The 25,765-nt window shown below is 43.3% G+C and overlaps 1 protein-coding gene across 6 annotated transcripts in view; it reads right to left on the minus strand.

The window, feature by feature from the left end:
• TLK2 (tousled like kinase 2) overlaps positions 1-25,765 on the minus strand; it is a 3,436,060-nt gene that overhangs the window by 737,707 nt on the left and 2,672,588 nt on the right. For all 6 annotated transcript variants that reach the window (XM_044055220.1, XM_044055218.1, XM_044055219.1 and 3 more), the window contains one exon: positions 16,263-16,354. In XM_044055220.1, the coding sequence (XP_043911155.1) occupies positions 16,263-16,354 (92 nt within the window). The remainder of the gene's footprint in view (positions 1-16,262; positions 16,355-25,765) is intronic.

Consider the following 25,765-nt stretch of genomic DNA (forward strand, 5'->3'; position numbering starts at 1 on the left):
ATTAACACTTGTTGACAAATAGTGGAGACTCTTTCCTCTGGTAATCTTGCAAACATTTCTTTTGTGTTTAATTCTGCTCCTATGTATGTGATGGACAGGGCAACAAGGCAGATTTTTCGAAATTTACTGTAATGCCTAGTTGAGTGCATGATGTGATTGTATAATCCCGTGCCTCTAAGAGTTGACGCTTGGTGGTAGCAGTCACGAGCCAGTCATCCAGATAGGGAAACACCTGGAATCCTTGACGCCTCAGGTGAGCCATGACTACTGCCATACACTTGAACACCCTGGGGGCTGAAGTGAGACCAAAGGGCAGAGCTCTGAACTGTCAATGACTGGCCCCTACCCGGAAACGAAGAAATCTCCTGGAGCGTCTGTCCATCCTGATATGGTAGTACACGTCCTGAAGATCTATCGAGCACATCCAATTGTCCTGACCCAGAAAAGGGAAAATGGACTGCAGTGTCACCACTTTTCTTTTTGTACAGATTTGTTCAATCTGCTGATATCCAGTATTGGTCGCCAGTCCCCTGTCTTTTTTGGTACTAAAAAGAATCTTGAGTAAGTTCCGGATCCTAGTTGGTCTGCGGGGACTTCTTGAATGGCTCTTTTTTCTAGCAGTATTGAAACTTCTGCAAATGCTTGATCCCTTAGATTGGGTGGCACATCTGGGATGGGTTTTTTCGATTCTATGGGGGATTGATGGAAGGGAATTTTGTAACCTCCGGATATGATGGATAGTATCCATCTGTCTCTTGTTATATTTTGCCAGGCTTTTGGGTACAGCGAAAGTCTTCCCCCGACTACCTCCAGAAGTGAGCAGTCGGGCAACCCTTCAGGGATGCTGTAAGGGCTTGGCAGAGAAGGTTTCTCTGTCACCCTGGTTTTGCGGTCCCCCTCTGCCACGAGGGCAGCATCTGTTATTGTTGTTTCCCCCTCTGCCTCTGATGGAAAAATCACCACGTGCGTCAGGCAAGGGTCCCTGGGATTTTCGGAACCACATCTTTCCGCTCTTCTGACCCTTGGGATAAGGTCTGGAAGGAGTGGAAAAACAGACTCCCATGGCAGAGAGAGTCTTGCCTTCCTGCTCACACATGGTCAATGTGTCTTTCACTTGAGGCCCAAAGAGAAAGGAGCCATCAAAGGGAGTATTGGTGAAGGACGCTCGAAATGGTTCCACAAACTGACACAGCCGAATCCAAGCATGTCTCCAGAGAACCACACCTGTCCCTGCGGCTCAGCTCGCTCCACCGTCTGCATAGGAAATCTGCCTCATGGAGGAGTTTACTATGGAATTAAGAGTCGCAAGCTGAGAAGCTACTTTGGCTGGTGCTCCCTCAGCTGTAGGATCTTGAAGGGTATCTCCAAGCTCTTTCAGGAGATTCCTTTGAAGACGTGTAAAATGGCATGGAGAGTTCAGGGACCTCATTGAAAAGGTTGCTGAAGCAAACATTCGTTTTCCATATCTGTCCATCGTCTGAGACTCTCTGTTCGGAGGATGAACAGATGAAGAGGTTTCTGCTAACTCTTTCTTGGTGGTGGCTGCTGCTACCACCATGGCATCAATGGGCACACCTTTGGAGAGGAATTGTTTGTCCTGGGGGGCTGTAATAAATTTGTTTGGTCTCCTCGGAGAAGGTTCTACAGAATCTGGAGCTGACCAAGCCTTTCGAGCCACTACAGACATGAGTGGATTGAAAGGAGGAGATACCAAGGAGGTGGAAGGTCAGGAACCAAATGCGTACAGGTATACAGACTCATTCTCGGTAGGGGCTAGGGAAGTCCAGTCCCTCCTCTGTCTAAGCATTTCAAGGATGTCTGAAAAGGAAACATCTTCAGAGGGGAACCTTGGGGACCCTTCCGATTCATCCATCTCTGTATCTGAAGTGACAGTCTCAGGGGAGTCTATGTGCTTCCTCTTGCACTTCTTCTTCTGGGGAGGCTCTTCCGAGTGATCAGGGGAGGCTTCGGAAGAAGAGGGATCACCCAATGGGGTGTCCTGGGGCATAGGTTCCCTACGCTTGGGGTCTGGAGGAGGAGTAGAGGTTGGAACAGACACCACGGGGGTAGGAGCCGATGGAGCTGGCAGTAGAGCTGTTTCGGGGGACAGCACACTCCACATGACTTCAAACGCGTCCCGACCTCTAGGCAGAGAAAGCTCCGGCTCCGAAGAGACAGGAGTCTTTCTCCGTGTCGAGGGTGACGGCTCCAAGGCCGATGTTGGAGCAGAGCTCACCTGCGCCAAAGCTCCGAGGGGGAGAATGGGGTTGGAAGAGGGTCTGATGCCACTCCCTCCATCGGAGCAGACGAGAGAGTCTCAGCACCCAGATCCCTCGATAGAAGGTACAATTGAGGTAATCGAAGCCGGCGTCGGAAACAAAGGAGAGATGATGATCGGCACCAACGGTTCTACTACCTGCGGATCCCTGGTCTCCGGCTCAGAGCTAAATGTAGTCAGAGGAGGAACAGAAATAGAGGCAGTTGGAGCTGATGCCTGTTGAGGTGGGCTGGACAGAATTTTTGCCAGTGCCTGTGACTTAAGCAACCTACTTACTACTCTCTCCACATCATGATCCGATAATCTAGAGCAGGGGTGTCCAAACTTTTGGCTTGCTGGGGCCGCATTGAGTGAACAGAAATGGTCTTGGGGCCGCATATAAAATATATCATATAGTTAACTCTTTTGTTGCTCTGGAAGACCACAGTCGACCTTCTGGCTGTACTGTAGGTGCATTTGAACAATGAATAAATGTAATAAATGCCTAATATTTGCCTTAAAATTCTAATTCTCATTCTCCAATCTAACAGTTAACTCTAACATCTTATTTAATATATATATATATATATATATATATATATATATATATATATATATATTGTTTGTTTGTGTCTTTCGGCTTTTCCCAGTTAGGGGTCACCACAGCGGAACTCTGGTCCGCTAATGATTGGCAGTTGATTTTTACGTACCGGCTTGCCAGGCCTGATGCACAACATTCAACGAAGGTACGCCCATTCATGCATGTCTCCACACAGAAGAAGCTCTAGCTGAGAATCGAACCGGACAGCGTCTTACTGTGAGGCGACAACGCTACCGCAGCACCACCACCACGGGTTTTATATATATATATATATATATATATATATATATATATATATATTTTTTTTTTTTTACAAATAAACAGATATTCACTACAGCGCTAGCATTTCTCACTGGGAAAACCATTCCAGCAGTCCAACTACGTAAAATGTCAACATCAGCAGTCCTACAACACTATAATCCACAAAAATAACCCAACAAATTTGCAGTAAAGTAAATAATTCACATTACTGACTTAATAAAACAATTCTGAATAAGCTACAAGAGGGTCTCACCCAATCAAATAACTGGTGCCAGAAATATGGCCTCAAGCTAAATGCCAAAAAATGCATCATCATCCCCATTGAGGAGAGTGATGTCCCCACAAATTAGCACATTAATAACAATGTTGTAAGCAAGCAATAAGTCATATGGTACTTGGGCACCCAGGTTGATAGAAACCTGACTTTTGACCACCACGTTGTCAGGAAAGCTTTTTACATGGCCCACTTCATTAGTAAGGGTATCTCATCCAGGGACAAGGAGGTCATAACATCCCTGTATTCTTTCTTTACAAGAGCCATTATTGAGTGCAATTCCCCTTTTGGCATGTGCCTCAGCAAAACACCCTGCCAAAAGAAAGACTACAACCATTTCTGACAAAAAAGGTCAAATGACTAAGTTCACTTAGTTATCCAAACAGACTAAAAAGCTTCTTGCCTTCCTCTGTCTCTCACTAGCCCCTATACATTTCATCACTGGCTTGCTTTCCATGCTAAGAAAGATCCTTCCTTAAGAGACTTCCTCTACCTCTGAAATACTGGTTATACTTAAAACGCTCACTACAAAAATCACAGCCTTCATTGCAATATACACATGCCACTTTGTATGGACAGATGCTTGACACAAAACCTTCATCTTCTGTAAAAAGCTCCTCTCATGATCAAGCAATGTAGTTCAGCAACACGACAACTGGATGGCTGGATGGATAGCCATAAATGTACTCCTTGAGTAAGTAGCATAGCCTTCTTCAAACCAGATGGAAAATCCACATACTAATGTTTCCCAGCCAGATGGCTAAGATCTAATATTGGTTACTCAAGTCTACTTGCCCAAGAAGAGGGGCCTGTTTAACTAAGAATTCCATTTGCAAAAATATATTCAGTATACATATTAAATCTCTCTCTCTTACACACACACACGCACACACACACACACACACACAAAAGCCCCTATTTGTAAAATAGGCAACCTCAGTAATCACATGACACCCACTCACTGAATGAAATTGTCTGGAAGTCAAAATATCTGAAAAAAATCATAATAGAGATGGATTCATCTGTGCAATTTCCCACCACCAAAAGGACCATCAATAAATCAACAAACAACTGCTCGGCAAAAGGTAAATCAACAAGAAAACCATAAACTCTCTAAGATAATGCTACATACTGGTGTAAACATATAACTTGTGTCAATCCCCAGGTTAATCCATACCAAAAGATTGTTTCAGAGCTTCAGTTGTGTACAAACAGCTTTCTCCTGAAAACTTAAATCATTGATATTTGCCTTGCTATAATTATAACTGTAAAAAAAATGTTGTTTTTAAGTTTAGTCTGTATCTCAAAGATTCTCACTGTTACGAGATGTAATCTTTGCCATATTGTATGAGTACTACATCCATGATTTGCTGTCTCTCTCTCTTATGTATTGTATTATATTGTTTTGTGTTACTTTTGGAGCTTTTCTCCCCGGGCCTCCATTGAAAATGGGCCTGTGTCCAGTCGGACTTTCCCGGTAAACAAATGTAAAATAAAATAAAATAAATAAAAATAAACTTCTCTCCAATCTAAAGCCATTTGACATTCAAACATTTTAATTTGTACAGAAGTTACTCACAGACTGATGGTTTACTGAGCTGTAATGCAGACCTTCGCTTTTGAAAAAAAACAAATTCCCAGACTTTGTCAATAGCTCAAAGTGTAGAGAGGATTATTTATTTATTATATATTTATTTATTTTTGGAAAACATCTTTAAAACTGTTAAATTGATCACACACCCAGAAACACAGAAAAGTTATTGTGATATGTAAACCACACACTGCTGCAAGAAATCAAAGTCACATTAGCACTCTATGCTTATGTCCGAACAGATGAATCATACCTGTCAATTCCAAAAGAAGTAAAGTAGCTTAATAAAAAGGTTATTTGCAATTTTACATGGCAGTTTATATTGGAAATAAGCAGAGATATTAAAAAGGCTCTGTTTTTCATAATTATGCCGAAAAGTCTTCCAAAGTAAATACAACTTCTGATTTAGTATGGGACCATATCTCTCAACCTTACAGCAAGAAGCCTGGACAAAGCGAAAAATAAAAGTAGGACACAGGCCCAGAAATAGTTATGCATCACAGACACCATTGAAACAACTGTAGCTGAAAACATTATACATCACTTATAATCATTGTCAGTTAAACATTATATGGCTCATTCAGTCCTGCCTTCTTTTGCAACAAAGAAAACCATGCTTTGAAATGACAAATGCATTAAAAATAATAAATAAAACATATTGCATCAACATCCTGCAACTTCCTACCTGCAAGCATTCACAGAGCTTTCACTGAAGCTACGGCTGCTTGTTTCCCCAGAATGAAAGCTCTCCCCAATTAAGTCTAATGGTATATAATCTACCAGTATCTGGACTACCTGAAATAAATTAAATTATGGCCTGTAAATTGAAAGTATACTTTGTTTAATTAAACTATATTTCTAAGCCCACTTACTATATGTTTTTTCAGTAACATCCCAATATCCATTTCCAGGTCACTTTACAAGACATTGGCAATGGTAGACTTGGCATCCTTCAGAACCCCACAGGCCCACGCTAATACTGCTAGCATTGTCCAGTAAATGTAAATATCCATCTACTGTAAATGGCAAGAAGCTATGTCTTAAAAAATCTACTTTTGGCATGCGTACCCAAGTATCAGGTTTTGAAACAAAGAAACATTCTCCACAGTCCATAAGTCTCTGTCTTTAATAATCATCTACTGTTGCAGCACTCCCAACACATAAGCACACACATACACACTAAAACCCCCAACATTTAAAAAAATGACATTGTGCCCACTTGATTTGCCAGTATTGATGATCCGCCAAAGCTATGCTTACTGTTGTCCAATCTACCACTGCTTAGAACCCACCAATGAAAAAACAGTACTAGGTGCTTTTTTGTTTGTCTGAAAAAACAATACAACTTTATATGCTACAGTCCCACATAGTCAGTCCACTACTGACCCATTAAGCCTAGGCCGCTGTCTCATTCTTACTCCCTGGAACTGCATTACCTTGGATGACTACTTTTATTTCCTAAGCAAAAGGCACAAATTGGAAGATGAAGCAAAAATCCAGACATTCTTTGAAAATCCATACAGTTAAGAGGTATGAGTTCATGTTCAATACAACACTCTCCCTGTCAGGAAAGCCGCAATTTAATGAAAGTGTACGTTTAATGTACAATATATTTGTGAGCTAACTTGTCTGTGTTCAGTAGGTAGACTGATCATTGTTAGCCTCTTTGTGCATGCGTCTCTCTCTGTCATGCACACATGTACACACATACACACACACACACACACACTCTTCTTCTACTTTCATGCACACAATTCTGCTTTCATGCATGCACTCACTCGCTCCTTACTTGCCTATTAACACAGGTAAGTGCTGTGCCTTTCAAAGGCAACAGCGGCAAATCCATACATGAGTCCCTCTTCGGTGAGAACACACACACACACACACACACACACACACTGATTGTTCGGTGCAAAATAATGGCATAAACACACTGACCCTTTTTTGGCTCAAATACAAAACTAGAACGGTGCTTTGGCGCATGCGCACACCGACATTAGCATTACAGGTCACGGGAGCGAAAAACACAAAACAAAAAAAGTGTTTTGGGGCATGTGTACATTAATATTGCAGTTAGAGGTTGAGGGCCGCATGGAAGAGCTCTGAGGGCCGCATGCGGCCCGCGGGCCACAGGTTGGACACATCTGATCTAGAGGATCGAGAGGAGTGGGAAGAATGATGGCTATGTTCACTCTGTAACAAATGTGACCGAGGTGCCGAGTGGATGGACTCCAAGGACAGAAACCTCAGTCTCTTATGGCTCTGAGACTGCTCCGAAATAGCAGATGGAGTCAACGGAGTTGTCTTGTCGGTGCCAGCCGGCACCGACATACTTGCTTGGTCAAATAAAGGAGTCGGCTCCGAAGGTGGAGCCGATGGCTGACAGACTCGGGATTTCGCTGGCTGAGTACTTTTAGCCGGAGAATCCTGAGGCTTCAATAATCCCCGAAGGATTAATTTGTTTTTGCGCTCCTGCAGGACCCCTGGACTAAAAGCGCGACATATAAAACAGGAGTACTGCAGGTGAACAGCACCCAAACAATATACACAACTAGTGTGCCCATCTGTCAGAGAAATTTTCTGACAGCATGAGTCACACTTCTTGAAGCCAGATACCTTGGTATCTTTAGATGTTTTAGTAACAACCACCACAACAACAATAATAAAAAGCTATACTACAAAAAACAAATAGACTTTTTTTTTTTTTTTTTTTTACAGTTAAGGAACAGAAAGGAAAGCTTCCAATTTAAACGGCTATCCTAAAGGGGGACTCTCTAATTTACACGAGTTCAAGGGAAACAGAAGGCCTGTGAGTTATGGAGCGACGGCCAACAAAGCTACAATACACAAGAAAGCGATAAGGGATAAAGGAATATATCTAGGCAAAAAACTGTCAAAAAAATTGACAAAACGTCAAGAATAAACAATATATTAATACAAAAGCCTATACTAAGCCTGAGCCAGTAACGAAGCAACCTCGCAGCTGAAGCGGCAAACGAGATCTGGGTAGCTGATGCTGGGCATGTTGGGATAAGGGGTAGCCTCAAGCCAGTAAACAGCTATAGAAGATGGCAGAGTCGGAGCTGAGGATCGGCTCAGAACCCAAACGGCAAGAACGAAGGCAAGATGGACAACTTAACATCCAAGAGTTATCAGAGTCATCCTCTGAAACCAAAGTCCTGCAACAAGAACTTAAAACTTAGAACCAAAACTAAAAATAAAAAAAAACATGGAAAAGATCTTAAATCACAGTTGACATCAACACAGACTTTTTTTTTTGCAAAAAGGATGGACATGGATGTGGTGAATACATACTTTAACAAGAGGGAGGAGCATAGGATGACACACAAGAGTGGAGGGAGATGCACACAGGTGGATTATATCTTATGTAGAAGGGCCAGTCTGAAGGAGATTGGAGACTGTAAAGTGGTGGCAGGGGAAAGTGTAGTTAAGCAGCATAGGATGGTGGTTTGCAGGATGCCACTGGTGATCAAGAGGAGGAGTGTGAGGGCAGCACCAATGATAAAATGGTGGAAACTGAAAAAGGGTAATTGTGAGGTGGAGTTCAGGAAGAGTTAAGACCGGCATTGGGTGGCAGTGAAGAGTTACCAAATAGCTGGGTAACTACAGCAGAGCTACTAAGGGAGATGGCTAAAAAGGTGTTTGGTGTGACATCTGGAAAGAGGAAGGAGAACAAGGAGACCTGGTGGTGGAATGAGTAACCACAGGAGAGTATACAGAGAAAGAGGTTGGTGAAGAAGTGGGACTGTCAGAGAGATTAAAAAAGTAGACAGGAGTATAAGGAGATGAGGTGCATGGCAAACAGAGAAGTGGCGAAGGATAAGGCATATGAAGAGTTGTATGAAAGGCTGTACACTAAGGAGGGAGAAAAATACCTGTACCGACTGGCTAGATAGAGGGACCGAGCTAGTAAAGATGTGCAGCAGGTAAGGGTGATAAAGGATAATGACGGAAATGTACTTACAGACGAGGTGTGTGTGTTGAGCAGATGGAAAGAGTACTTTGAGGGGCTGATGAATGAAGAGAATGAGAGGGAGAGAAGGTTGGATGATGTGCGGATAGTGAATCATGAACTGCAATGTTTTAGCAAGGAGGAAGTAAGGATAGCTATGAATAGGATAAGAATGGAAAGGCTGTTGGTCCAGATGGCATACCTGTGGAAACATGGAGGTGTTCAGGTGAAATGGCGGTGTAGCTTTTACCTAGACTATTTAATGAAATCTTGGAAAGTGAGAGGATGCTTGAAGAATGGAGAAGAAGTGCTTTGGTACCAATTTTTAAGAATAGGGGTGATGTGCAGAGCTGTAATAACTACAGAGGGATTAAATTGATCAGTCACAGCATGAAGTTAAGGGAAAGTGTAGTGGGAGCTAGGTTAAGAAGGGAGGTGATTATTAGAGATCAGCAATATGGTTTCATGCCAGGAAAGAGCACAACAGATGCGATGTTTGCTCTGAGAGTGTTGATGGAGAAGTACAGAGAAGGTCAGAAGTTGCACTGTGTCTTTGTGGACTTAGACAAAGCATATGACAGGGTGCCTACAGAGGAGTAGTGGCACTGTATGAGGAAGTCGGGAGAGTCAGAGAAGTATGTAAGAGTGGTACAGAATATGTATGAGGGTAGTGTGACAGCGGTGAGGTCTGCAGTGGGAGTGACGGATGCGTTTAAGGTGGAGGTGGGATTACATCAAGGATCAGCTCTGAACCCTTTCTTATTTGCAATGGTGATGGACAGGTTGACAGACAAGATCAGACAGGAGTCCCCGTGGACTATGATGTTTGCAGATGACATTGTGATCTGTAGTAAGAGCAGGGAACAGGTGGAAGAGACCTTGGAGAGGTGGAGATATGCTCTAGAGAGAAGAGGAATGAAGGTCAGCAGGACTAAGACAGAAGATATGTGTGTGAATGAGACAGAGGATAGAGGAATGGTGAGGATGCAGGGAGTACAGGTGGCAATGGTGGCTGAGTTTAAATACTAGGGATCAACAGTTCAAAGTAATGTGTGGAAGAGAGGTGAAGAAGGGAGTACAGGCAGAATGGAGTGGGTGCAGAAGAGTGACAGGAGTGATTTGTGACAGACATGTAAAAGTAACAGTGAAAGGGAAGGTCTACAAGAGGGCAGTGAGACCAGCTATGTTACATGGGTTGGAGACAGTGGCAGTGACGAAAAGACAGGAGTTGCAGCTGAACATGGCAGCGTTAAAGATGTTAAGATTTGCACTGGGTGCGACAAGGTGGACAGGATTAGGAATAAGTATATTAGAGGGTCAGCCCAGGTTGCAAGGTTTGGAGACAAAGCCAGAGAGGCAGGATTACATTGGTCTGGACATGTGCTGAGGAAGGATGCAGAGTATATTGGGAAAAAGATGCTAAGGATGAAGCTACCAGGTAACAGGAAAAGAGGAAGACCTAAGATAAGGTTCATGGATGTGGTGAGAGAGAACATGCAGGTGGTTGGTGTGACGGAGCAAGATGCAGAGAACAAGAAGACATGGAAAGAGATGATCCGCTGTGGCGACCCCTAACGGGAGCAGCCGAAAGAATAAGTAGTCAACTGTGGTTTTCGTTAAAGATCTGTTCTGTATTTAGCCGCTGCAGTGTTTCATAGGTATGTACTAGGCTATCGGCCCTAGGGCCTATATAAGCCTAGCCAAACGAGGTTCCCTGTCTTTCGCCACACAAGAAAAATATTTTCCTGTGCCCGTCGAGCAGCGCCACAGCAGTGATCCCCGAGGTGAATTTCCTGTTTCCCATCCAACTGTCAAGATTTCTCTTAAAGAGGGCTAATGAGGAGCTCTGCTTGACATGAATGGGTAGCCTGTTGCACAGCATGGGAGCTCTCTGGGATAGGAATCTATCCCTCCAGCATGTTCTGTTTATTGTGCTGACAAGGTTTAGGTCCCTGGAGCATGTGGCTTGGAGAGACTGGAATTTCTTTAAGTGTAGCATGTCCATCAGATCTGGGTTAGACATTGCTTTGCATGTTAAGCAGAGGTTGCCTCTGAGTAGGCGATATCCAAAGGAGTAGAGCTGGAGTTTTTTGAGACAGTCTGCGTATGGCATCTGTTTGAGGCCAGTAATCCTCCTAGTGAGGTATTTCTGTGGCCTTTCTAGTTGTTGCAGATGTCTTGTGAGGTACATGCCAAATGGGACATTGTACTCTATAATGAGTCTGATGAGGGATGAGTAGAAAGGAACGATGACCTCTCTTTTTCTGGAGGAGAACCCCTTTGTGAGAAGGTGTGCCACGTAGAAGGATTTCCTGACTACTGTGGCGATGTGATTAGCAAAGAAGAGACTACTGTCCACCTGTATCCCAAGGTCTCATCACACTTTCGGTGTTTAGTAGGCTACCACCTATGTGATAGTTCATGGGTACAGCGTTTTCCCCAAAGGGGATGACAATGCACTTCTTGATATTGAGCTTTAGGCCATGACTTTGACACCAAGCATCAGTCTCAGTGAGACCTCTTTGTAGAATCTCCACATCCTTAGGCGAATCTATTATGGCTCCTAGTTTGCAGTCGTCTGCGAATTTCCTTAGCCAGAGACCAGCTGTATTAGTCTGGACTTCAGATAAGTAGATACCAAACAGGAGAGGATCCAGGACTGAACCCTGTGATACTCCACTTGTCACTGGTCTGAAGTTGGATTTGGAGTCTGCTACTTTCACTGTGTGGGTTCTATCAGTGAGCCAGTTTGCCACCCATCTTGTAACATATGGATTTATGGCTAGTCCAGCGAGTTTATATATAATACCAGAGTGGGGGATGGTGCTGAAAGCCTTGGCGAGGTCAAGATAGGCTGTGTGCACCACTTTACCCTCGTCTACACCTCTGGTGACTGCTTCAAAGACATCAATCAGGTTTAGGAGGCATGATCTACCTTTTACAAACCCAAACTGAGTGGGGTCCAGAGTTTGGAGGTTATCTATGTCTTTGTTTAGAAGCTGCAGGATAATGCGGTCCATGGTCTTGCAGACCAGGCTAGTCAGGCTAATGGGGCAGTAGTTCCCGGGGTCAATGGTGGCACCCACTTTGTGGAGTGGGATAACCATCGCTGTGCGCCATTCCATAGACACAAAGCCTGAAGTGAGGCTATGGTTTGAACATGGTACTTAGGTGGGGTGCCAGTTCATTCTGTAGCTCGTGCAGAATACAGCCTGGGATGTTGTTCAGTCCCATGGATGCTGTGTTCCTGGCTTTGGAGAATGTGGTCTTTACCTGTGCGTCCGTGATTACAGGGGCTTTGCAATCTTCCAGTATGGAGATGGGCCCTTTGGGGTGAAGGGGGGGTTAAAGTTTGCACTGAACCGGTCTGTCTGGATGTTGGCAAGATCAGTTGCTTCAGTAAATGTAGTGCCATTGTGCTGTAGTTCCGAGCAGATCTGAGTGGTGCCATTGAGATTCTTGACATAGTTGTAAAAGATATGTGGTTGACTTTAGAATCCATGGTGATTTTATTTTCGTAACTAGCTTTGGAAGATTTTATTAGGAATCCCAGCTTCTTGGAGAGGCTGACCAGGGAGTTCCTACAATCATGGGATATTACTCTTTTTTGCAACAGTTTAGAGTTTGTTTATGGCAGGGGACCACCAGATTGGCTTCCTTTTTTTGGAGGATAGCGTCTTGGTTCTGTTGGGGATGGCATGGTCCATGCAGTTGTGTATGTGCTTATACAGTACTTCTGTATATGACTCAGCAGTCATGTCTCTATTTTCCATCTGTGTGGGTGACATGAAGTTGGCCACTTCTGACTTAAGAAGCATGAAGTTGGCTTTGGAGAAATTTTTTAAGGTGGTTTCCTTAATGGAGGGTGGGGGGTGGGAAATGGATGTCTAGGGTGATTAGCTTGTGGTTGGACCTGACCAGTGAAGAGTTGACCTCTGGCGTGGAGCATCTGTTACCCATATTGGTAATGACAAGGTCCAGGATGCTGCTGCCCGTGGTAGGGGTATGGATAAGCTGATCCAGGGCACTGAAAATTATGAATTCCAGAAAATGTTGGGCAGATGATTTAGTACAGGAGTAGTTTTTCCAGTTGATGGTGGGGTAGTTGAAATCTCCCAATATTACGGTATTGGGCTGTACCTTAATTTGTTTGTTTGTTCATCCAGTATTTTGAGAAACAATGAGTGGGTGTCCTGGGGCATGGCAGGGGATCTGTAACCAGCTACAACCTGAATTGCAGTCTTGCCCAGTGTTAACTGTACTTGGATAATTTTGGATGCATTATGTTGAGCAACTAGCCTGGAGATGTGGATATTCTTTATGAATATGGACAAGCCTCCTCCTTTAGTGTTTCGGTTCAGGTTAGGTGGCCGAAAGGTGTGGTACGAATTGTAGCCTGGTAATGCAGGGGTGCTCTCTGGAGCCTTAAACCAGGTGTCTGTCACTGCACAGATGTTGATGTTTTCCATCTTAAGGAGTGCCTCGAATGAGTGCATTTTGAGGTTTAGACTTCTAGCATTGAGTAGCATTACCCTTAGATTTCGCTTACTTGTATCTACTATGGTGGTGAGTTTGATGTTTGAGCCTTGCCTAAAAAAGGCACTATAGGGGCGGCAAGAGCCTTAGCTAGTATCCAGAATCCCAGAGGCGACAAGTGCAGGCCATCTCTGGCAAAACATCGTGGCCTGCCGATCATGTCGTCCCAGGCAGACAGATACTGGATCACCTTGGAATGATACCAGAAGCTTAGCCAATTGTTGAAGTCAATCATTTTGTCCTTGTACTTTGGTATTCTGGGTGATGGCAGGATGCTACTCAGAGCTAGTGCCATACCTGCCTGGGCCACATGGTCAGAGAGCTCCTCCATGACTCTTTGCATGTAGTCCAGGGAGGTACATCTCAATTCATTCACTCCAACATGGACAATGACAGAGTCATATTTGTACTTGCTGTGGAGTGACGTGAGTGCATGCGTTATATGGCAGATCCTGGCACCCGACAGGCAGCTGACAGTAACATTCTCCTTGTTTAGCCTGGTGAGAGGGATGTCAGTGTGCCTAACTATAGAGTCACCAATGACTAATGTGTTGGGTACATTGTTTTGCCTTATGGGCTGAGGTTGAGAGACACACTGACTTGGGGGACTGTGTGTCATTTGGGTAGTGTTGGGGGTAGTGGTTGCTTGCATTTCAGCTTTGGAGGTCTCTATTTGGGCAGATTTTTGAGAGCCTCTGCAAATGTAGGTGTGTGTTTTGGGTTATGTGTGGGTTTGTGTGGTGCAGGACTAGTCTAGTCTTGCCTGGAGAGAGTTTGGCTTCCAGTTTGGCTAAATAAGTGCATCTCTCACAGGTTGTAGTGTTGGGTAGTAGGACGAGAGAGTTGCCAGTGTACATGAGGCAACTGCTACATTGCCCCAAGATGCCCAGATTCATCAGGTGGACAAGAGAAAACACTGGCAGCTGACCCGTAGACATACCTGGTTAGTGTTTATTAATTTAAGTACTAAGAACTGATTTCCTCTTGATAAGTGAGGAAAGTTAAGTGCTGCAGTAATTTGTAGATTATTTAGTGCTTGCAATGAGATTTGGACTGTGCTGAGCACAAAAACTGTTTTGAGTGCTAAAACTAGAAAAATGGCTAGTTCGAAGGGAAAATCTGAAGAGCAGACTTTCTGGCACAGGGAATAGTTTAACCATAGTTAAATGCTGCTGCGCAAAACCGCGCAAACACATGTTTTTAAACAGAAAGATGAAAGGGATAGAAATAACAAAAAATGACCAATAAAACTACATAATCTGAGCTGAAACCACTCCTCCAGCTGTTCAAAGCTCATCACTCTCACTGATGAACTCAGAAGCTTCCCTCTATCTTAAAAAGGTCAGGGCAACACAAACTAACAAACAGCCCAGAATTCATCAAAATCTGAAAACCGGACTCAACTGGTTCTAGAAAGGTGGGAAACAAATAGAAAGAGAGGATTTTTTTTCTTTCAAACGTTAAAACAGATATAGGAATACAAGCAGTTTTAAAGCATATAAATGGCTATCGTGGTTATTTGTTATTTTTAGTTGTTTGGTTCCAAGAGCTTAAAACTTAACACCTAGTGTGTTAACAGCTGGCTTAAATTAAATTCTAAAAGGTGCAATTTAGTTGCATTTAGTAACCCCTAGTAACCCCCCAAGCATATAACTGGCAACATCCTACTCAAAAATAAGACCTTGGTATGTGGGTTGGTAACTACCCTGAAAGAATGCCTCTATAATTCTTGGTCCTGCCTATGTAATCACCCTACTTAAAATCTTCATTCATCTACAATTTACTTCCTCTATGACCCAACCTATTATATCTTCCCTCCTTACAACTCTGCTGTGTCTTTCTTCCACTTCTCTCTGCTTCTTCTTCTGTACTTTACCAGTTTCTGAGCTTCATTATACTATGCTGTTTGATGTTGTTCTCTCAGCTTCCATGAACTGTTGTCTGGTTATTTGGCTTTTCACATGGGTCTTTACCCCTGTATATACTAATGCCTTTAAATCTTTCTGCTTCTCCAATAGCTTCCATTAGCATATGATCTCTTATAGTTATCTTTATTATTTTTTATGTTCAAATCTGACCATACTCTACTATGTTGGACATATTGTACAGTATCCTGAATGATGTTATTTTGTGTGTTTTCTTTCATATTTTTGTATTTTGCACTATATATGCTTTGTTTTGATACCATCTTTCTCTTTGGAATATTTTTTTACCAAGTTATTTTTAACTCTATTTCTGTTTTTCTGTTGTAGCTTTTCTCCTTGGGTCTCTGCTGAAAAAGGGTTATTTGCCCAATCAAACTAACCCTGTCAACAAATGTCAAATAAATAAATGTTAAATAAATTATGTCTTAGAATCTTAAAGCCTATTTTCCAAGATGAGACTATAATTACAGCAAAAAGTGGTAAGAAAAAATTTGCATATGATCTTTAAATTGGAAAATGATTGAGATGAGTTAACATCAGTGGCTGGAAATAAGAGATAAACGTGATGGTACCCTGCATTATATAATCTCTAATATATAATCTCTAATATCAGAACTACTGGAAATCTGATTCTAATTTTGATGACCGCCAAGATGTGTTTTCACACAACAGGTTCTGCTACAAGAGACATTCAAGAATAACTGCCAAGCCATTCTAAGCATAAATACCTCGCATTTCACCTAGGCTAAAACCATTTTCATGTGGTCAAGGCAATGGTCCCTTGTTTTAAGATTTATACACAAGTGTTAAATAACCATTCTGATGACGTAATTATGTTTCTTACTTCTGGTAATTTTCCTTCTTTTCATCTCTCCAGTTCTTGTTTAACTGGTGAATTTTCACAGCTACGTATCTTTGCTCCGTTAAATCAAATGCCTGGATAGAAGGGGAAATAAATAGTTTTGTTACTGAACAGGTTCAGCTACAAATGAAAATAACAGCACTTGACTTCTTTCCCCGCAAAGTTTTTGGCATTTAACTGTGACCATCTGACTCATGCACTGAAGAGGAGCATAAATAAAAGTGACCAAGAATGCAAAATAAAGTTCCTGTAAATTTGAACTGGAACACATTTCATGCACTTCTTTCTACCGCTACTTAATATCAGCTCCATAAAATGACAAATTAAGGGTTTCTGAACATGTAATTGAAATTATACCCATGACAAAAAGCATCTTATAGTTATTAATTTAAATACAGGATTTATAACGAATATATATGCCTTGAGTACAAAAGCTACGACTTGCCATAAAGACATATCTGTAAGACGTGGTCCCACTCTTAGTAAAGTACAACAACTTGCTGTAACAGTAGATCTTTGACTGATCACTGTTGCAGTACTAACAATAGTTGAAATATCCTGCCAATAACAGCCGTACATGCAGTTAGTACATCAAAGACTGGGCATCTTCCTCTGGCAACGTACATCTGACATATGACCTCAGCCTGATGGCACTAAGGAAGGGTTGTACGGGTGTGAATTACCTCAGGACTTTCTTGCCCAGACCAAGATACTGAAGAAGAGGTAACTGTTTATGAATGCACATATCAAGAGGAGAGGGGAAATCCATAATCCGTATCAGTTCAGTAAAAAAAAGATAAAAACAGGGGGAAAGGAGGGTGGTATTTAAAACTGCAACAGTGATTAGTCACACATCTATTATGACAAGTTATTAAACAACTGTTCTAGGTCTTTCTTGAATTACAGTTACAGTACTAACTGCATTTGGGATATTTCCAAAGTTGCTTAAATAGGGAACAGGACAAAGGAGCAGAGCTATGGTCTAAAATTCCCTTGAAGGACTGATGTAAAACATGTTCTTACCCTGGAAAAGCAGCAATCTTGCAATTCCTGATTAAAAGTTTGAATAAAAGACCAAGCAGCTGTTTCCAGAACAGATAAATGTATCTAGACGTTTGAAGAAAGCACAAGAGAAGGAGAGTGCTCTTGTGGAATGGGCTTCCAGCAGGAAGCAGTTTTCCATGAAAAGGGCAACAAAAAGAAACAGCCTTGAAAATCCATTGAGAAATTGTATGCTTAAGACACAGGGGAGTCTAAGCTTCTTGTTTCAAAAATAAAGCACTGATCAAATTTTCTAAGATCCTTGATTTTATCAAGATAAAATCTGAGCTGCCTATGAAAGTCCAAGGAGTGCAACAGTGCAAGTGTCTTTCTACTTTGTTCTGTGAAGATGGGGGGGGGAGGGTAGGAAGATTGATGGACTGATTTAAGGAGACTTCACGACCACTTCAGGCAAAGAAAGAATTAATTACTGCCATCTCTGGTTGACTAAACCTTCGGACCTTTGTGCAACATGCTCCCCATGACTGACTGGATGCATCTGTGTATAGCTCTTAGCAAAGGTGAGAGACCAGAAGATGCATTCCTAGACTGTGTGAAATCTGACTGATCCACCTTAAGAATTCCTTATTGATGAAAGTCAATAGAGGAATTGGAAAGCCTAGAGGGTGGTAATTTCCCCTTCCAGGAGACTGATAGGGCGTCTACTCTCCATGCCTGAGAATGGGGTTCTCTGGCACAGAACTTTGGAAGTTGCTTGTTCAGAGGGGAGGCAAAAGTACAGTTTTGTACCTACCATAAATGTAGACGTTCGTGTGTCTTCACTGCTGCAGTCATTACTCTTGGGTTATCCTGCAGTAAGGCGGGCCCGTAGTCGGCCAGACTTCCAAAGTCTTGGTCCGACGTCGGTTGCTGTCACTTCCTCCCTGATGTCAGTGCGCCAGGGGTATACAAGATGCAGCTGACGCCATTTTCTTCAGGTTTTCTTGCCCCAGATGTCAGGTGCCCCCAAAAAGGTAGGCAATATATATTGCTAATAAAATATACAATAAGATAAAAATAAAACCTTCAGTAACCAGCAAATACACCACATAGATAGTATAGGGTTGAGAAGTACAGATAAGTCCCAGCTAAGAAAGAGGGGATGGCGGGTGGGTAACCTGGACTGCAGCAGTGAAGACACTCGAACATCTACATTTATGGTAGGTACAAAACTGTACTATGTTCATCGTGTTTCACTGCTGCAGTCATTACACTTGGGTTGAATCCCAAAGCTGAGTCAGGGTGGCTGGTTCTATAGAGGATTTGGTGTGGCTAGGAGGCCCTGCAGCACTGCAGTGACAAAGCCAGCTCTGGATCTGGAATAAAGAGGCAAATGGTAATACTTGGTAAAGGTGTGCACTGAACTCCAAGTTGCAGCTTCCAAGATATCTTTAGTAGGTACTCCTCTAAGGTAGGCAGTAGAAGTGGCAGTTGACCTGGTGGAATGTGGACTAATATTACTAGGTACAGGTGTCCCACGCTGTGTGTAGCAGGACAGAATACAGTGTTCTATCCACTTTGAAATGGTCTGCTTTGAAATAGCCTTTCCCTGTGATCCTGCAGCATATGCTACACACAATTTCTCAGTTTTTCTGAAAGCTTTTGTTTTGTCCAAGTAGAAACGTAATTGTCTGTGTATGTCCAAGGAATGCAGAAGTCTCTCCCCTTTATTCTGGGGGTTTGGATAAAAAGTTGGCAATTGGATAGTTTGGTTAAGAGCCACACTGGATATCACCTTGGGCATAAAAGAAGGGTTTATTCTTAAAGAAACCCTGTCTTGGTGAAAAATGATGAAAGGCTCCCCTGCCATTAGTGCCTGTAACTCCGAGACTCTTCGTGCTGAGGTTCTTGCCAGAAGGAGAGCAGTTTTCCATGATATATATTTTAAATCTGCTGTACTGGCTGGCTCAAAAGGAGGTAAAGTGAGTTTTTCCAAGACAAAATTGAGGTCACAAGTAGGTGTTGGTGCTCTCCGGGGCAGTCTTATGTTTTTAGCCCCTCTGAGGTACTGCTTTAGCAATGGATGAGAGAAAATAGGAGGATCTGTGTTGTAATGAGCTGAGATGGCAGAGGTGTGGATCTTAATGGATGAGAAGGATAGTCCTTTGTTCAGCAACTCAATTAAGTATTGTAGTATCTGAGGAATGTTTGGGACAAGAGGGTCAAGGCTTTGAGCCTGGTTCCAGGCACAGAATCTCTTCCACTTTTCCGAATAAGATTTCCTGGTGCTAGGCCTCCTGGCTTCCGAAATGACATCCATAACAGCTTTAGAGAGAGGTGTTGTTTGTTTGACTAATGAATCTGCCATGCAGCTAGGTTTAAGGTTTTGAGCTGACTGTGCAGGATCTGATTGTTTTGTTGAGTCAGAAGGTGTGGAATTTGAGGTAAAATCCATGGTGGGCCTTGAACTAAGTTCTTTAAGATTGGGTACCAGGGCTGGCGTGGCCAGTCTGGAGCAATCAGGATCATCTGTGTTTTTTCTTGTCTGGCTTTTAGGAGTACCTCTGAAAGGAGAGGCAGTGGTGGGAAGGCATATACTTTTAGATTTTTCCAGCTGAACAAAAGAGCATCCACTTTCCATGCTTGTGTGTGATAAGTCCATGTGCAGAACTTTTGTATTTGGCAATTCAGTGGGGAGGCAAAAAGATCTATGTCTGGGCACCCCATTTTTGCATGATCATGCTGAAGACCTATGGATTTAGTTTCCACTCTTGAGGATCCATGATGTTTCTGCTTAAGTCGTCTGCCAGAGTATTTTTCTTTCCTGGCAGGAATTGTGCTTGCAGATGAACCTGATAAGTTAGAGCTGTGTTCCACAAGGTCATGGCTTGTTTGCATAGGGGGTAAGAATGAGTGCCCCCTTGCTTGTTTATGTACCACATTACTGTGGTGTTGTCTGTCTTTAATAATAATTGTCCTGAATGCAGAAGGTCCTTGAAAGCTGTTAGGGCATTTTGTACAGCCAACATCTCTTTTTGATTGATGTGAAGATGCATTTGGTCTGTGGTCCAGTTGCCCTGAATACATATTCCTGCCATGTGTGCTCCCCAGGCGTAATCCGAAGCATCTGTTGTTAAAGTCTGCCTGGCTGTGGGTACAGTCAAAGGCTGACCCTTGTTGAGGTGACATGCCTGTGCCCACCATCGAAACTCCTGTTGTAGGCAGGGAATTACTGGTATTACTGTTTTCAAACTGTGAGATTGTTGAGTCCAAACACTTTTTAGGTACCATTGACATTTCCTTATATGCAGTCTGGCATATGGAATTAGTAGTATGCAGGATGCCATGAATCCCAAGGCCTGCAGAATTTTTCTTGCAGGGAGATGGGACTTTATTGCCATCAGTTGGAAATACAGAGTCAGTTGTCCTTGTTTGTCTGGCGTGAGATAAGCCATCTGGGCCGTTGTATTTAAGCTGGCACCCAGGAATATTATCTCTTGTGAGGGCACTAGTTTTGACTTCTTTTCGTTTACTGTGTACCCTAGGTAGATTAGCAACCTTTTTACAAATGCCAGATGCTTTAGAAGAATGTCTTTGCTCTCTGCTTGAATAAGACAGTCGTCCTGGTATGGAAATATTTGAATTCCTTTTTGTCTGCAAAATGCAATTACTGGTGCCAAGCACTTTGTGAAGACCCTGGGCGCAGTAGATAAGCCAAAGGACAGTGCAGAGGATTGGTAGTGCATTGAACCAGCTATGAATCTGAGGTATCTTCTGCAATTCTGTCTGATAGGGACATGCAGGTATGCCTCTCTGAGGTCCAAAGTAACAAGCCAAGCCTTCTTGCCCAGCATGGGAAGAAGCTGCTGTAGTGTCAACATTTTGAATTTTGGAACATCCAGGTAAGTATTTATAGTTGAAAGGTCTAGTATGGGTCTCCAGGCTTTGTCCTTTCTGGGGACCAGGAAAAGTCTTGAGTAAAATCCTTGTCCTTGTTCTTGTTGTGGCACTTTTTGAATAGCTCTCATGTCCATGAGGGCTGTAATTTAGTTTTGTGCCTCTGCCCATTGATTTTGCGGCAGGTTTGGCATTCCTTTTAGCCTTGGTAAAGTGTGAAAGTGGAACCTGTAACCTTGAGACACAATATTAAGAACCCATTTGTCTTGGGTGATTCTTTGCTAATTTTGAGAAAAAAGTGCTAGTTCCCCCCCCAAGGGAGCTGCCAAAAGGGAAGTGCTAGTCCCCCCCCCCCAAGGGAGCTGCCAAAATGGAATTGCTTGGCATCTGAAGGGGGAAGTCATTGGAACTGATTCCTGTAAGGTTGAGACTTGTCTTCACCTCCTTTTGGGGTTGAAGCATCCCACTGCCGTGGTCTGTAAGAGCCTTGGGGCTGAGATCTGCCTCTTTGGCGTCTTTATCTGCCTCTTTGTGGCCTGTCTGACACTGGAAAGGACCAATTCTTTGTAGGCCAATTTCTGCTAAATCATGGTGGCTGTACCTGTAAGAAATCCTTCACTGTTTGCATAGATTTTGCCTTATCCACCATTTTCTTTAATAACTCTTCTGCCATAACACCAAATAAAATGTCTTGCTGTAAAGGGGCATCCAATAATTTTGCCTTAACATGATTTGGTAAACTTTGTTCTTTTAACCAAGCATGCCTCTGAATCATAGATCCTGTAACTGCTGCTCTACAAGAAGCCTCTAATGAATCAAAACCACATTGCAGAGTACGTTTTCCCACTTGTTCAGCTGCATGCAGTAAATCCTGCATTTCCTTATAGTCAGGATGTTCTGAACTTGTAATCATTTTCTGTTTTAACTGAGACAATAAATATTGTTGGTATTTAAGCATGTGAAACTGGCAATTTAAAGCCCTTACTGCTAAAGTTGCAGATAAATTTTCTTCCCCCATCTGTCTAATGCTCTAGAATCCCTGTCAGAGGGAACTGGATTTTTAGCCATGGAAGCCTTTACCCCTTTGGGACCCTGGGAAACAGTTTCTGGGTCAGCAACAGGGTTTTTATAAAGAAATGTGTGAGAGTCAGGGACTCCGTAGTACCTGTCTGGCTTGACTGGAGCAGGGGGTAAAGAATCAGGATTTAAACTGGATTCAGAAAACACATCATCCACAATATCCAACACTGACGGAATAGCAAGGGGCCTGTGCTGAGTAATCCTGGCCCTCCCAATGGAAATGCTCCCTCATGGTAGCAAAGTTTCCCCAAAAGAATAATCCTCAGGAGGAGAGACTGAAGGAATTGATTCTTCAGCATCAGAGTCCTCATAGGGGGGTAAAGAGTATCCCTGGTCTGAAGAGGTATCTGAATATATGGAAACCTGGTCAGAGGAATCATAGTCTGTATCCTACCTAGGCCTTTTATCAGGAGGGGGATGAGTACCCCTGATCAGAGTAATTAAGTCTTCTGCCATTTTGAGCATCTATTTCTTAGGCATGGAGGCCTGTCCAGGTGAATGCTGTACTTGCTTCTTTGTCTTTAATGGAGTTTTAGACTTGGCTGTAGTATTTATGGTAAGCTGTGAAGGTCTGAAAACACCCTCAGAAGCCGATGCCTGCTCAGCGGCTCGGACCCATCTGAAGGGTTAGTCTCCATAGGCCCAACACCTTGAGTATCCAGAGGCCCAGATATCTCCACGTGGGAGTCGGAGGCGGCCTGTGGCTCTGAGGTAGCGGGTGTCAGGGGCTGGGAAAGCGCCTCACTGAGAACCGGTGACTGGCCTAGAAGCGGCTTTGTCGTCAGTTTTGGGCCTTGGATGCCTGTCCTTATCCTTGTCTTTGCATTTTTTGTGTATTCCGGTCATCGGTTGCTCCGACGGCATGGTATAATTAAATCTTTGGCCAAAGTAATGGCGAGCAAAATCAAACCGACGTTTAATAGTGCATTTGTTAAATCTAGCACAAAACCGACAACTAGTGACGTCGTGGTCTGGGCCTAGGCATGGAATACAGTAAGAATGAAAATCCTTATGAGGTATTTGCTTCCCACAAGAAATACAATTAACTTTTACTGACATCGGTCTGAGGCAAGAAAAGTTTCAACGGGTACTTAGCTTTATTGAAGACTTCGGTTCTGAAAATCGAATTTGATATCTCAGGAGTCGGCCGACCGGCTCTTGCGAACTGCTTTTGCTTCAGGCACCGCGCGGCAAGAAAGACTGAAGAAAATGGCGTCGGTTGCATCTTATATACCCCTGGCGCACTGACATCAGGGAGGAGGTGACAGCAACCGACGCCGGACCAAGACTTTGGAACTCTGGCCGACTGCGGGCCCGCCTGACGGCAGGATAACCCAAGAGTAATGACTGCAGCAGTGAAACACGATGAACATCAGTCCATCTGTGGAATATCTCACTTGTGCACAATGTCTAAGAACATATCCCTGTGAAGCATCCATTCATGGGCCTGTGGTCTGGATCTGCTTAGAGTGTCTGCCACAGCATTCTGACTGGAAGGGATGTAGGCCGCCTGGAGGGAGACATCTAGTAGGCATGCTAGATCCCAGGCCTGCATGGGTAGTCTGCATAGGAGATAGGATCTTGTCCCCCACCCCTGTTTGTTGATATACCACAAGACTGTCAATATTATCGGTGTGTACACGCACAACCCTCCCTGGTATGAGCAGGGAATGGATGGTTTGAAGGGCGAGGAATAGTGCCTTCATTTCCTTGGTGTTTGTGGTCCCTCCTCTGGAGGGTGTCCACTGTCCTTACACTGTGTGGTGGTCCAGGGCTCCTCCCCAGCCCATGTCCGATGCATCCATATAGAGTACTTGAGTTGGTGGCATTGGGTGAATGGGGAGGCCTGGGTTTACAGAGAGAGCTGTGTTTTCCACCACTGGGGCTCCTTCTTGAGATGGGATAGAAGAGAAATGTGGTATTCTATAGGGTGGGCATGTTAAGACCACAATGACATTAGGAACCATTAGAATTTCCTCATATGTAGCCTTGCAAGAGGAAGCATATGGATGGTGGATGCCATCAACCCCCAAATTTTCAGGAACTGTCATGCAGACAGCAGCTGTAGCTCCTGTGCCTTGGTGGGTGGGGGACACACACACCACCATACTGTTGGTTTGAAATCTGCACCCCAGAAAGACATGGTCCTGGGATGGGACCAGGGATGATTTCGTGAAATTCATGGTGAATCCCAGGCTTTGTAGGATGGCAACTGTCAATTGGTGATTTCTGTTCAATTCCGTTTGGGAAATGGCTTTATTAAAAAGGTCATCTAGGTAGGAGAAGGTTAGGATACCTTGGAGTCTGCAGAAGGTGATCATGGGTGCTAGGCATTTTGTGAAGACTCTCAGGGCACTGGAGAGTCCAAAAGGCAAATCAGAGAACTGATAGTGTGAGGATCCCATAAAAGGAGCATAGGAATCTCCTGTATCTGGGGTGGATGGGTATATGGAGGTAAACATCCTTCATATCTATGGAGGTTAGGAATGTTTGAGGGAGGATAAGAGAGAGTAAGGTTTGCAGGGTAAGCATTCTGAATGAGGGAACTATGAGAAAGTCGTTGAGGTTGTAGAGGTCTAGGATTGGTCTTCAAGGACCTTCTTTCCTGGGAACTAGGAACAGGCACTAGTAGAAGCCTCTTCCTTCAAAAGTGCCCTGTTCGATCAGGTTTTCCAGGACTGTAGGAAGAATAGGATCCTGTTCTTTGGGAGGTTGGGGTACACCCCTGGAGTCAGGCACCTTGTGCCAGACCATGAAGTATCCCCTCTTGATAATGCTCAGCACCCAAGAGTCTTGGGTGATTAGTTCCCAGGATGGAATTCCCAAGATTGTTCCCACCTACACCTCTTCTTTATTTCTCTTTACTATATTTCCTCACCCCCTTCTCTTAACAGCATTATCTTGCTCCCTGAACTCCTCAATCCTATATTACTACTACTTTCTTTCATCCATGCTCTGCAATATTATTTCTCTCTCTCTACTCCCCACCTCTATCTTCTTTTCTTCTGTCCTCCATGCTATACTATAATTCTTCTCCCTGTCCACCAACAAGGTCTATTTTTACAATCTACTTTGTAAGTGCTTGGTTGTTTGATGATGTACTGAAAACTTGCAATTTTTTTGTCAATGTTAATTATTGCATTAATATTTTGTTTACTTGTACATGTAGTTTTATACATACACTAATAGATGTACTTATGTATCTAAATTCTCAATATTGCTATGTAAACTGTTTCGTGTGTGGAGCTTTTTTCCTCAGGTCTCTACAGAAAATGGGCCACCAGCTCAGTGGACTAACCCAGTTATCAAAGGACAAATAAATAAACAATAATGAAAGGGATGGGGTTAGGCATTGGGTGAGGGGAGGGGTACCCTGACTTCTTGAGAAGTCATGAGGAGGCACCTGTCCGATCAGGAAAGGGCTGCTTAGCTAGCTGAGAAGAGGAGGAAGATGTAGAAGGAAACTGATGACTTTTCTTAGGCCTTTTTTGAGGTTTTGATTGTGGGGTTCTGGAGTGCCTGTGTAT

Source organism: Protopterus annectens, chromosome 13.part0 (assembly GCF_019279795.1).
Source record: "Protopterus annectens isolate FY-2018-M chromosome 13.part0, PAN1.0, whole genome shotgun sequence".
Lineage (NCBI taxonomy): Eukaryota > Metazoa > Chordata > Ceratodontiformes > Protopteridae > Protopterus > Protopterus annectens.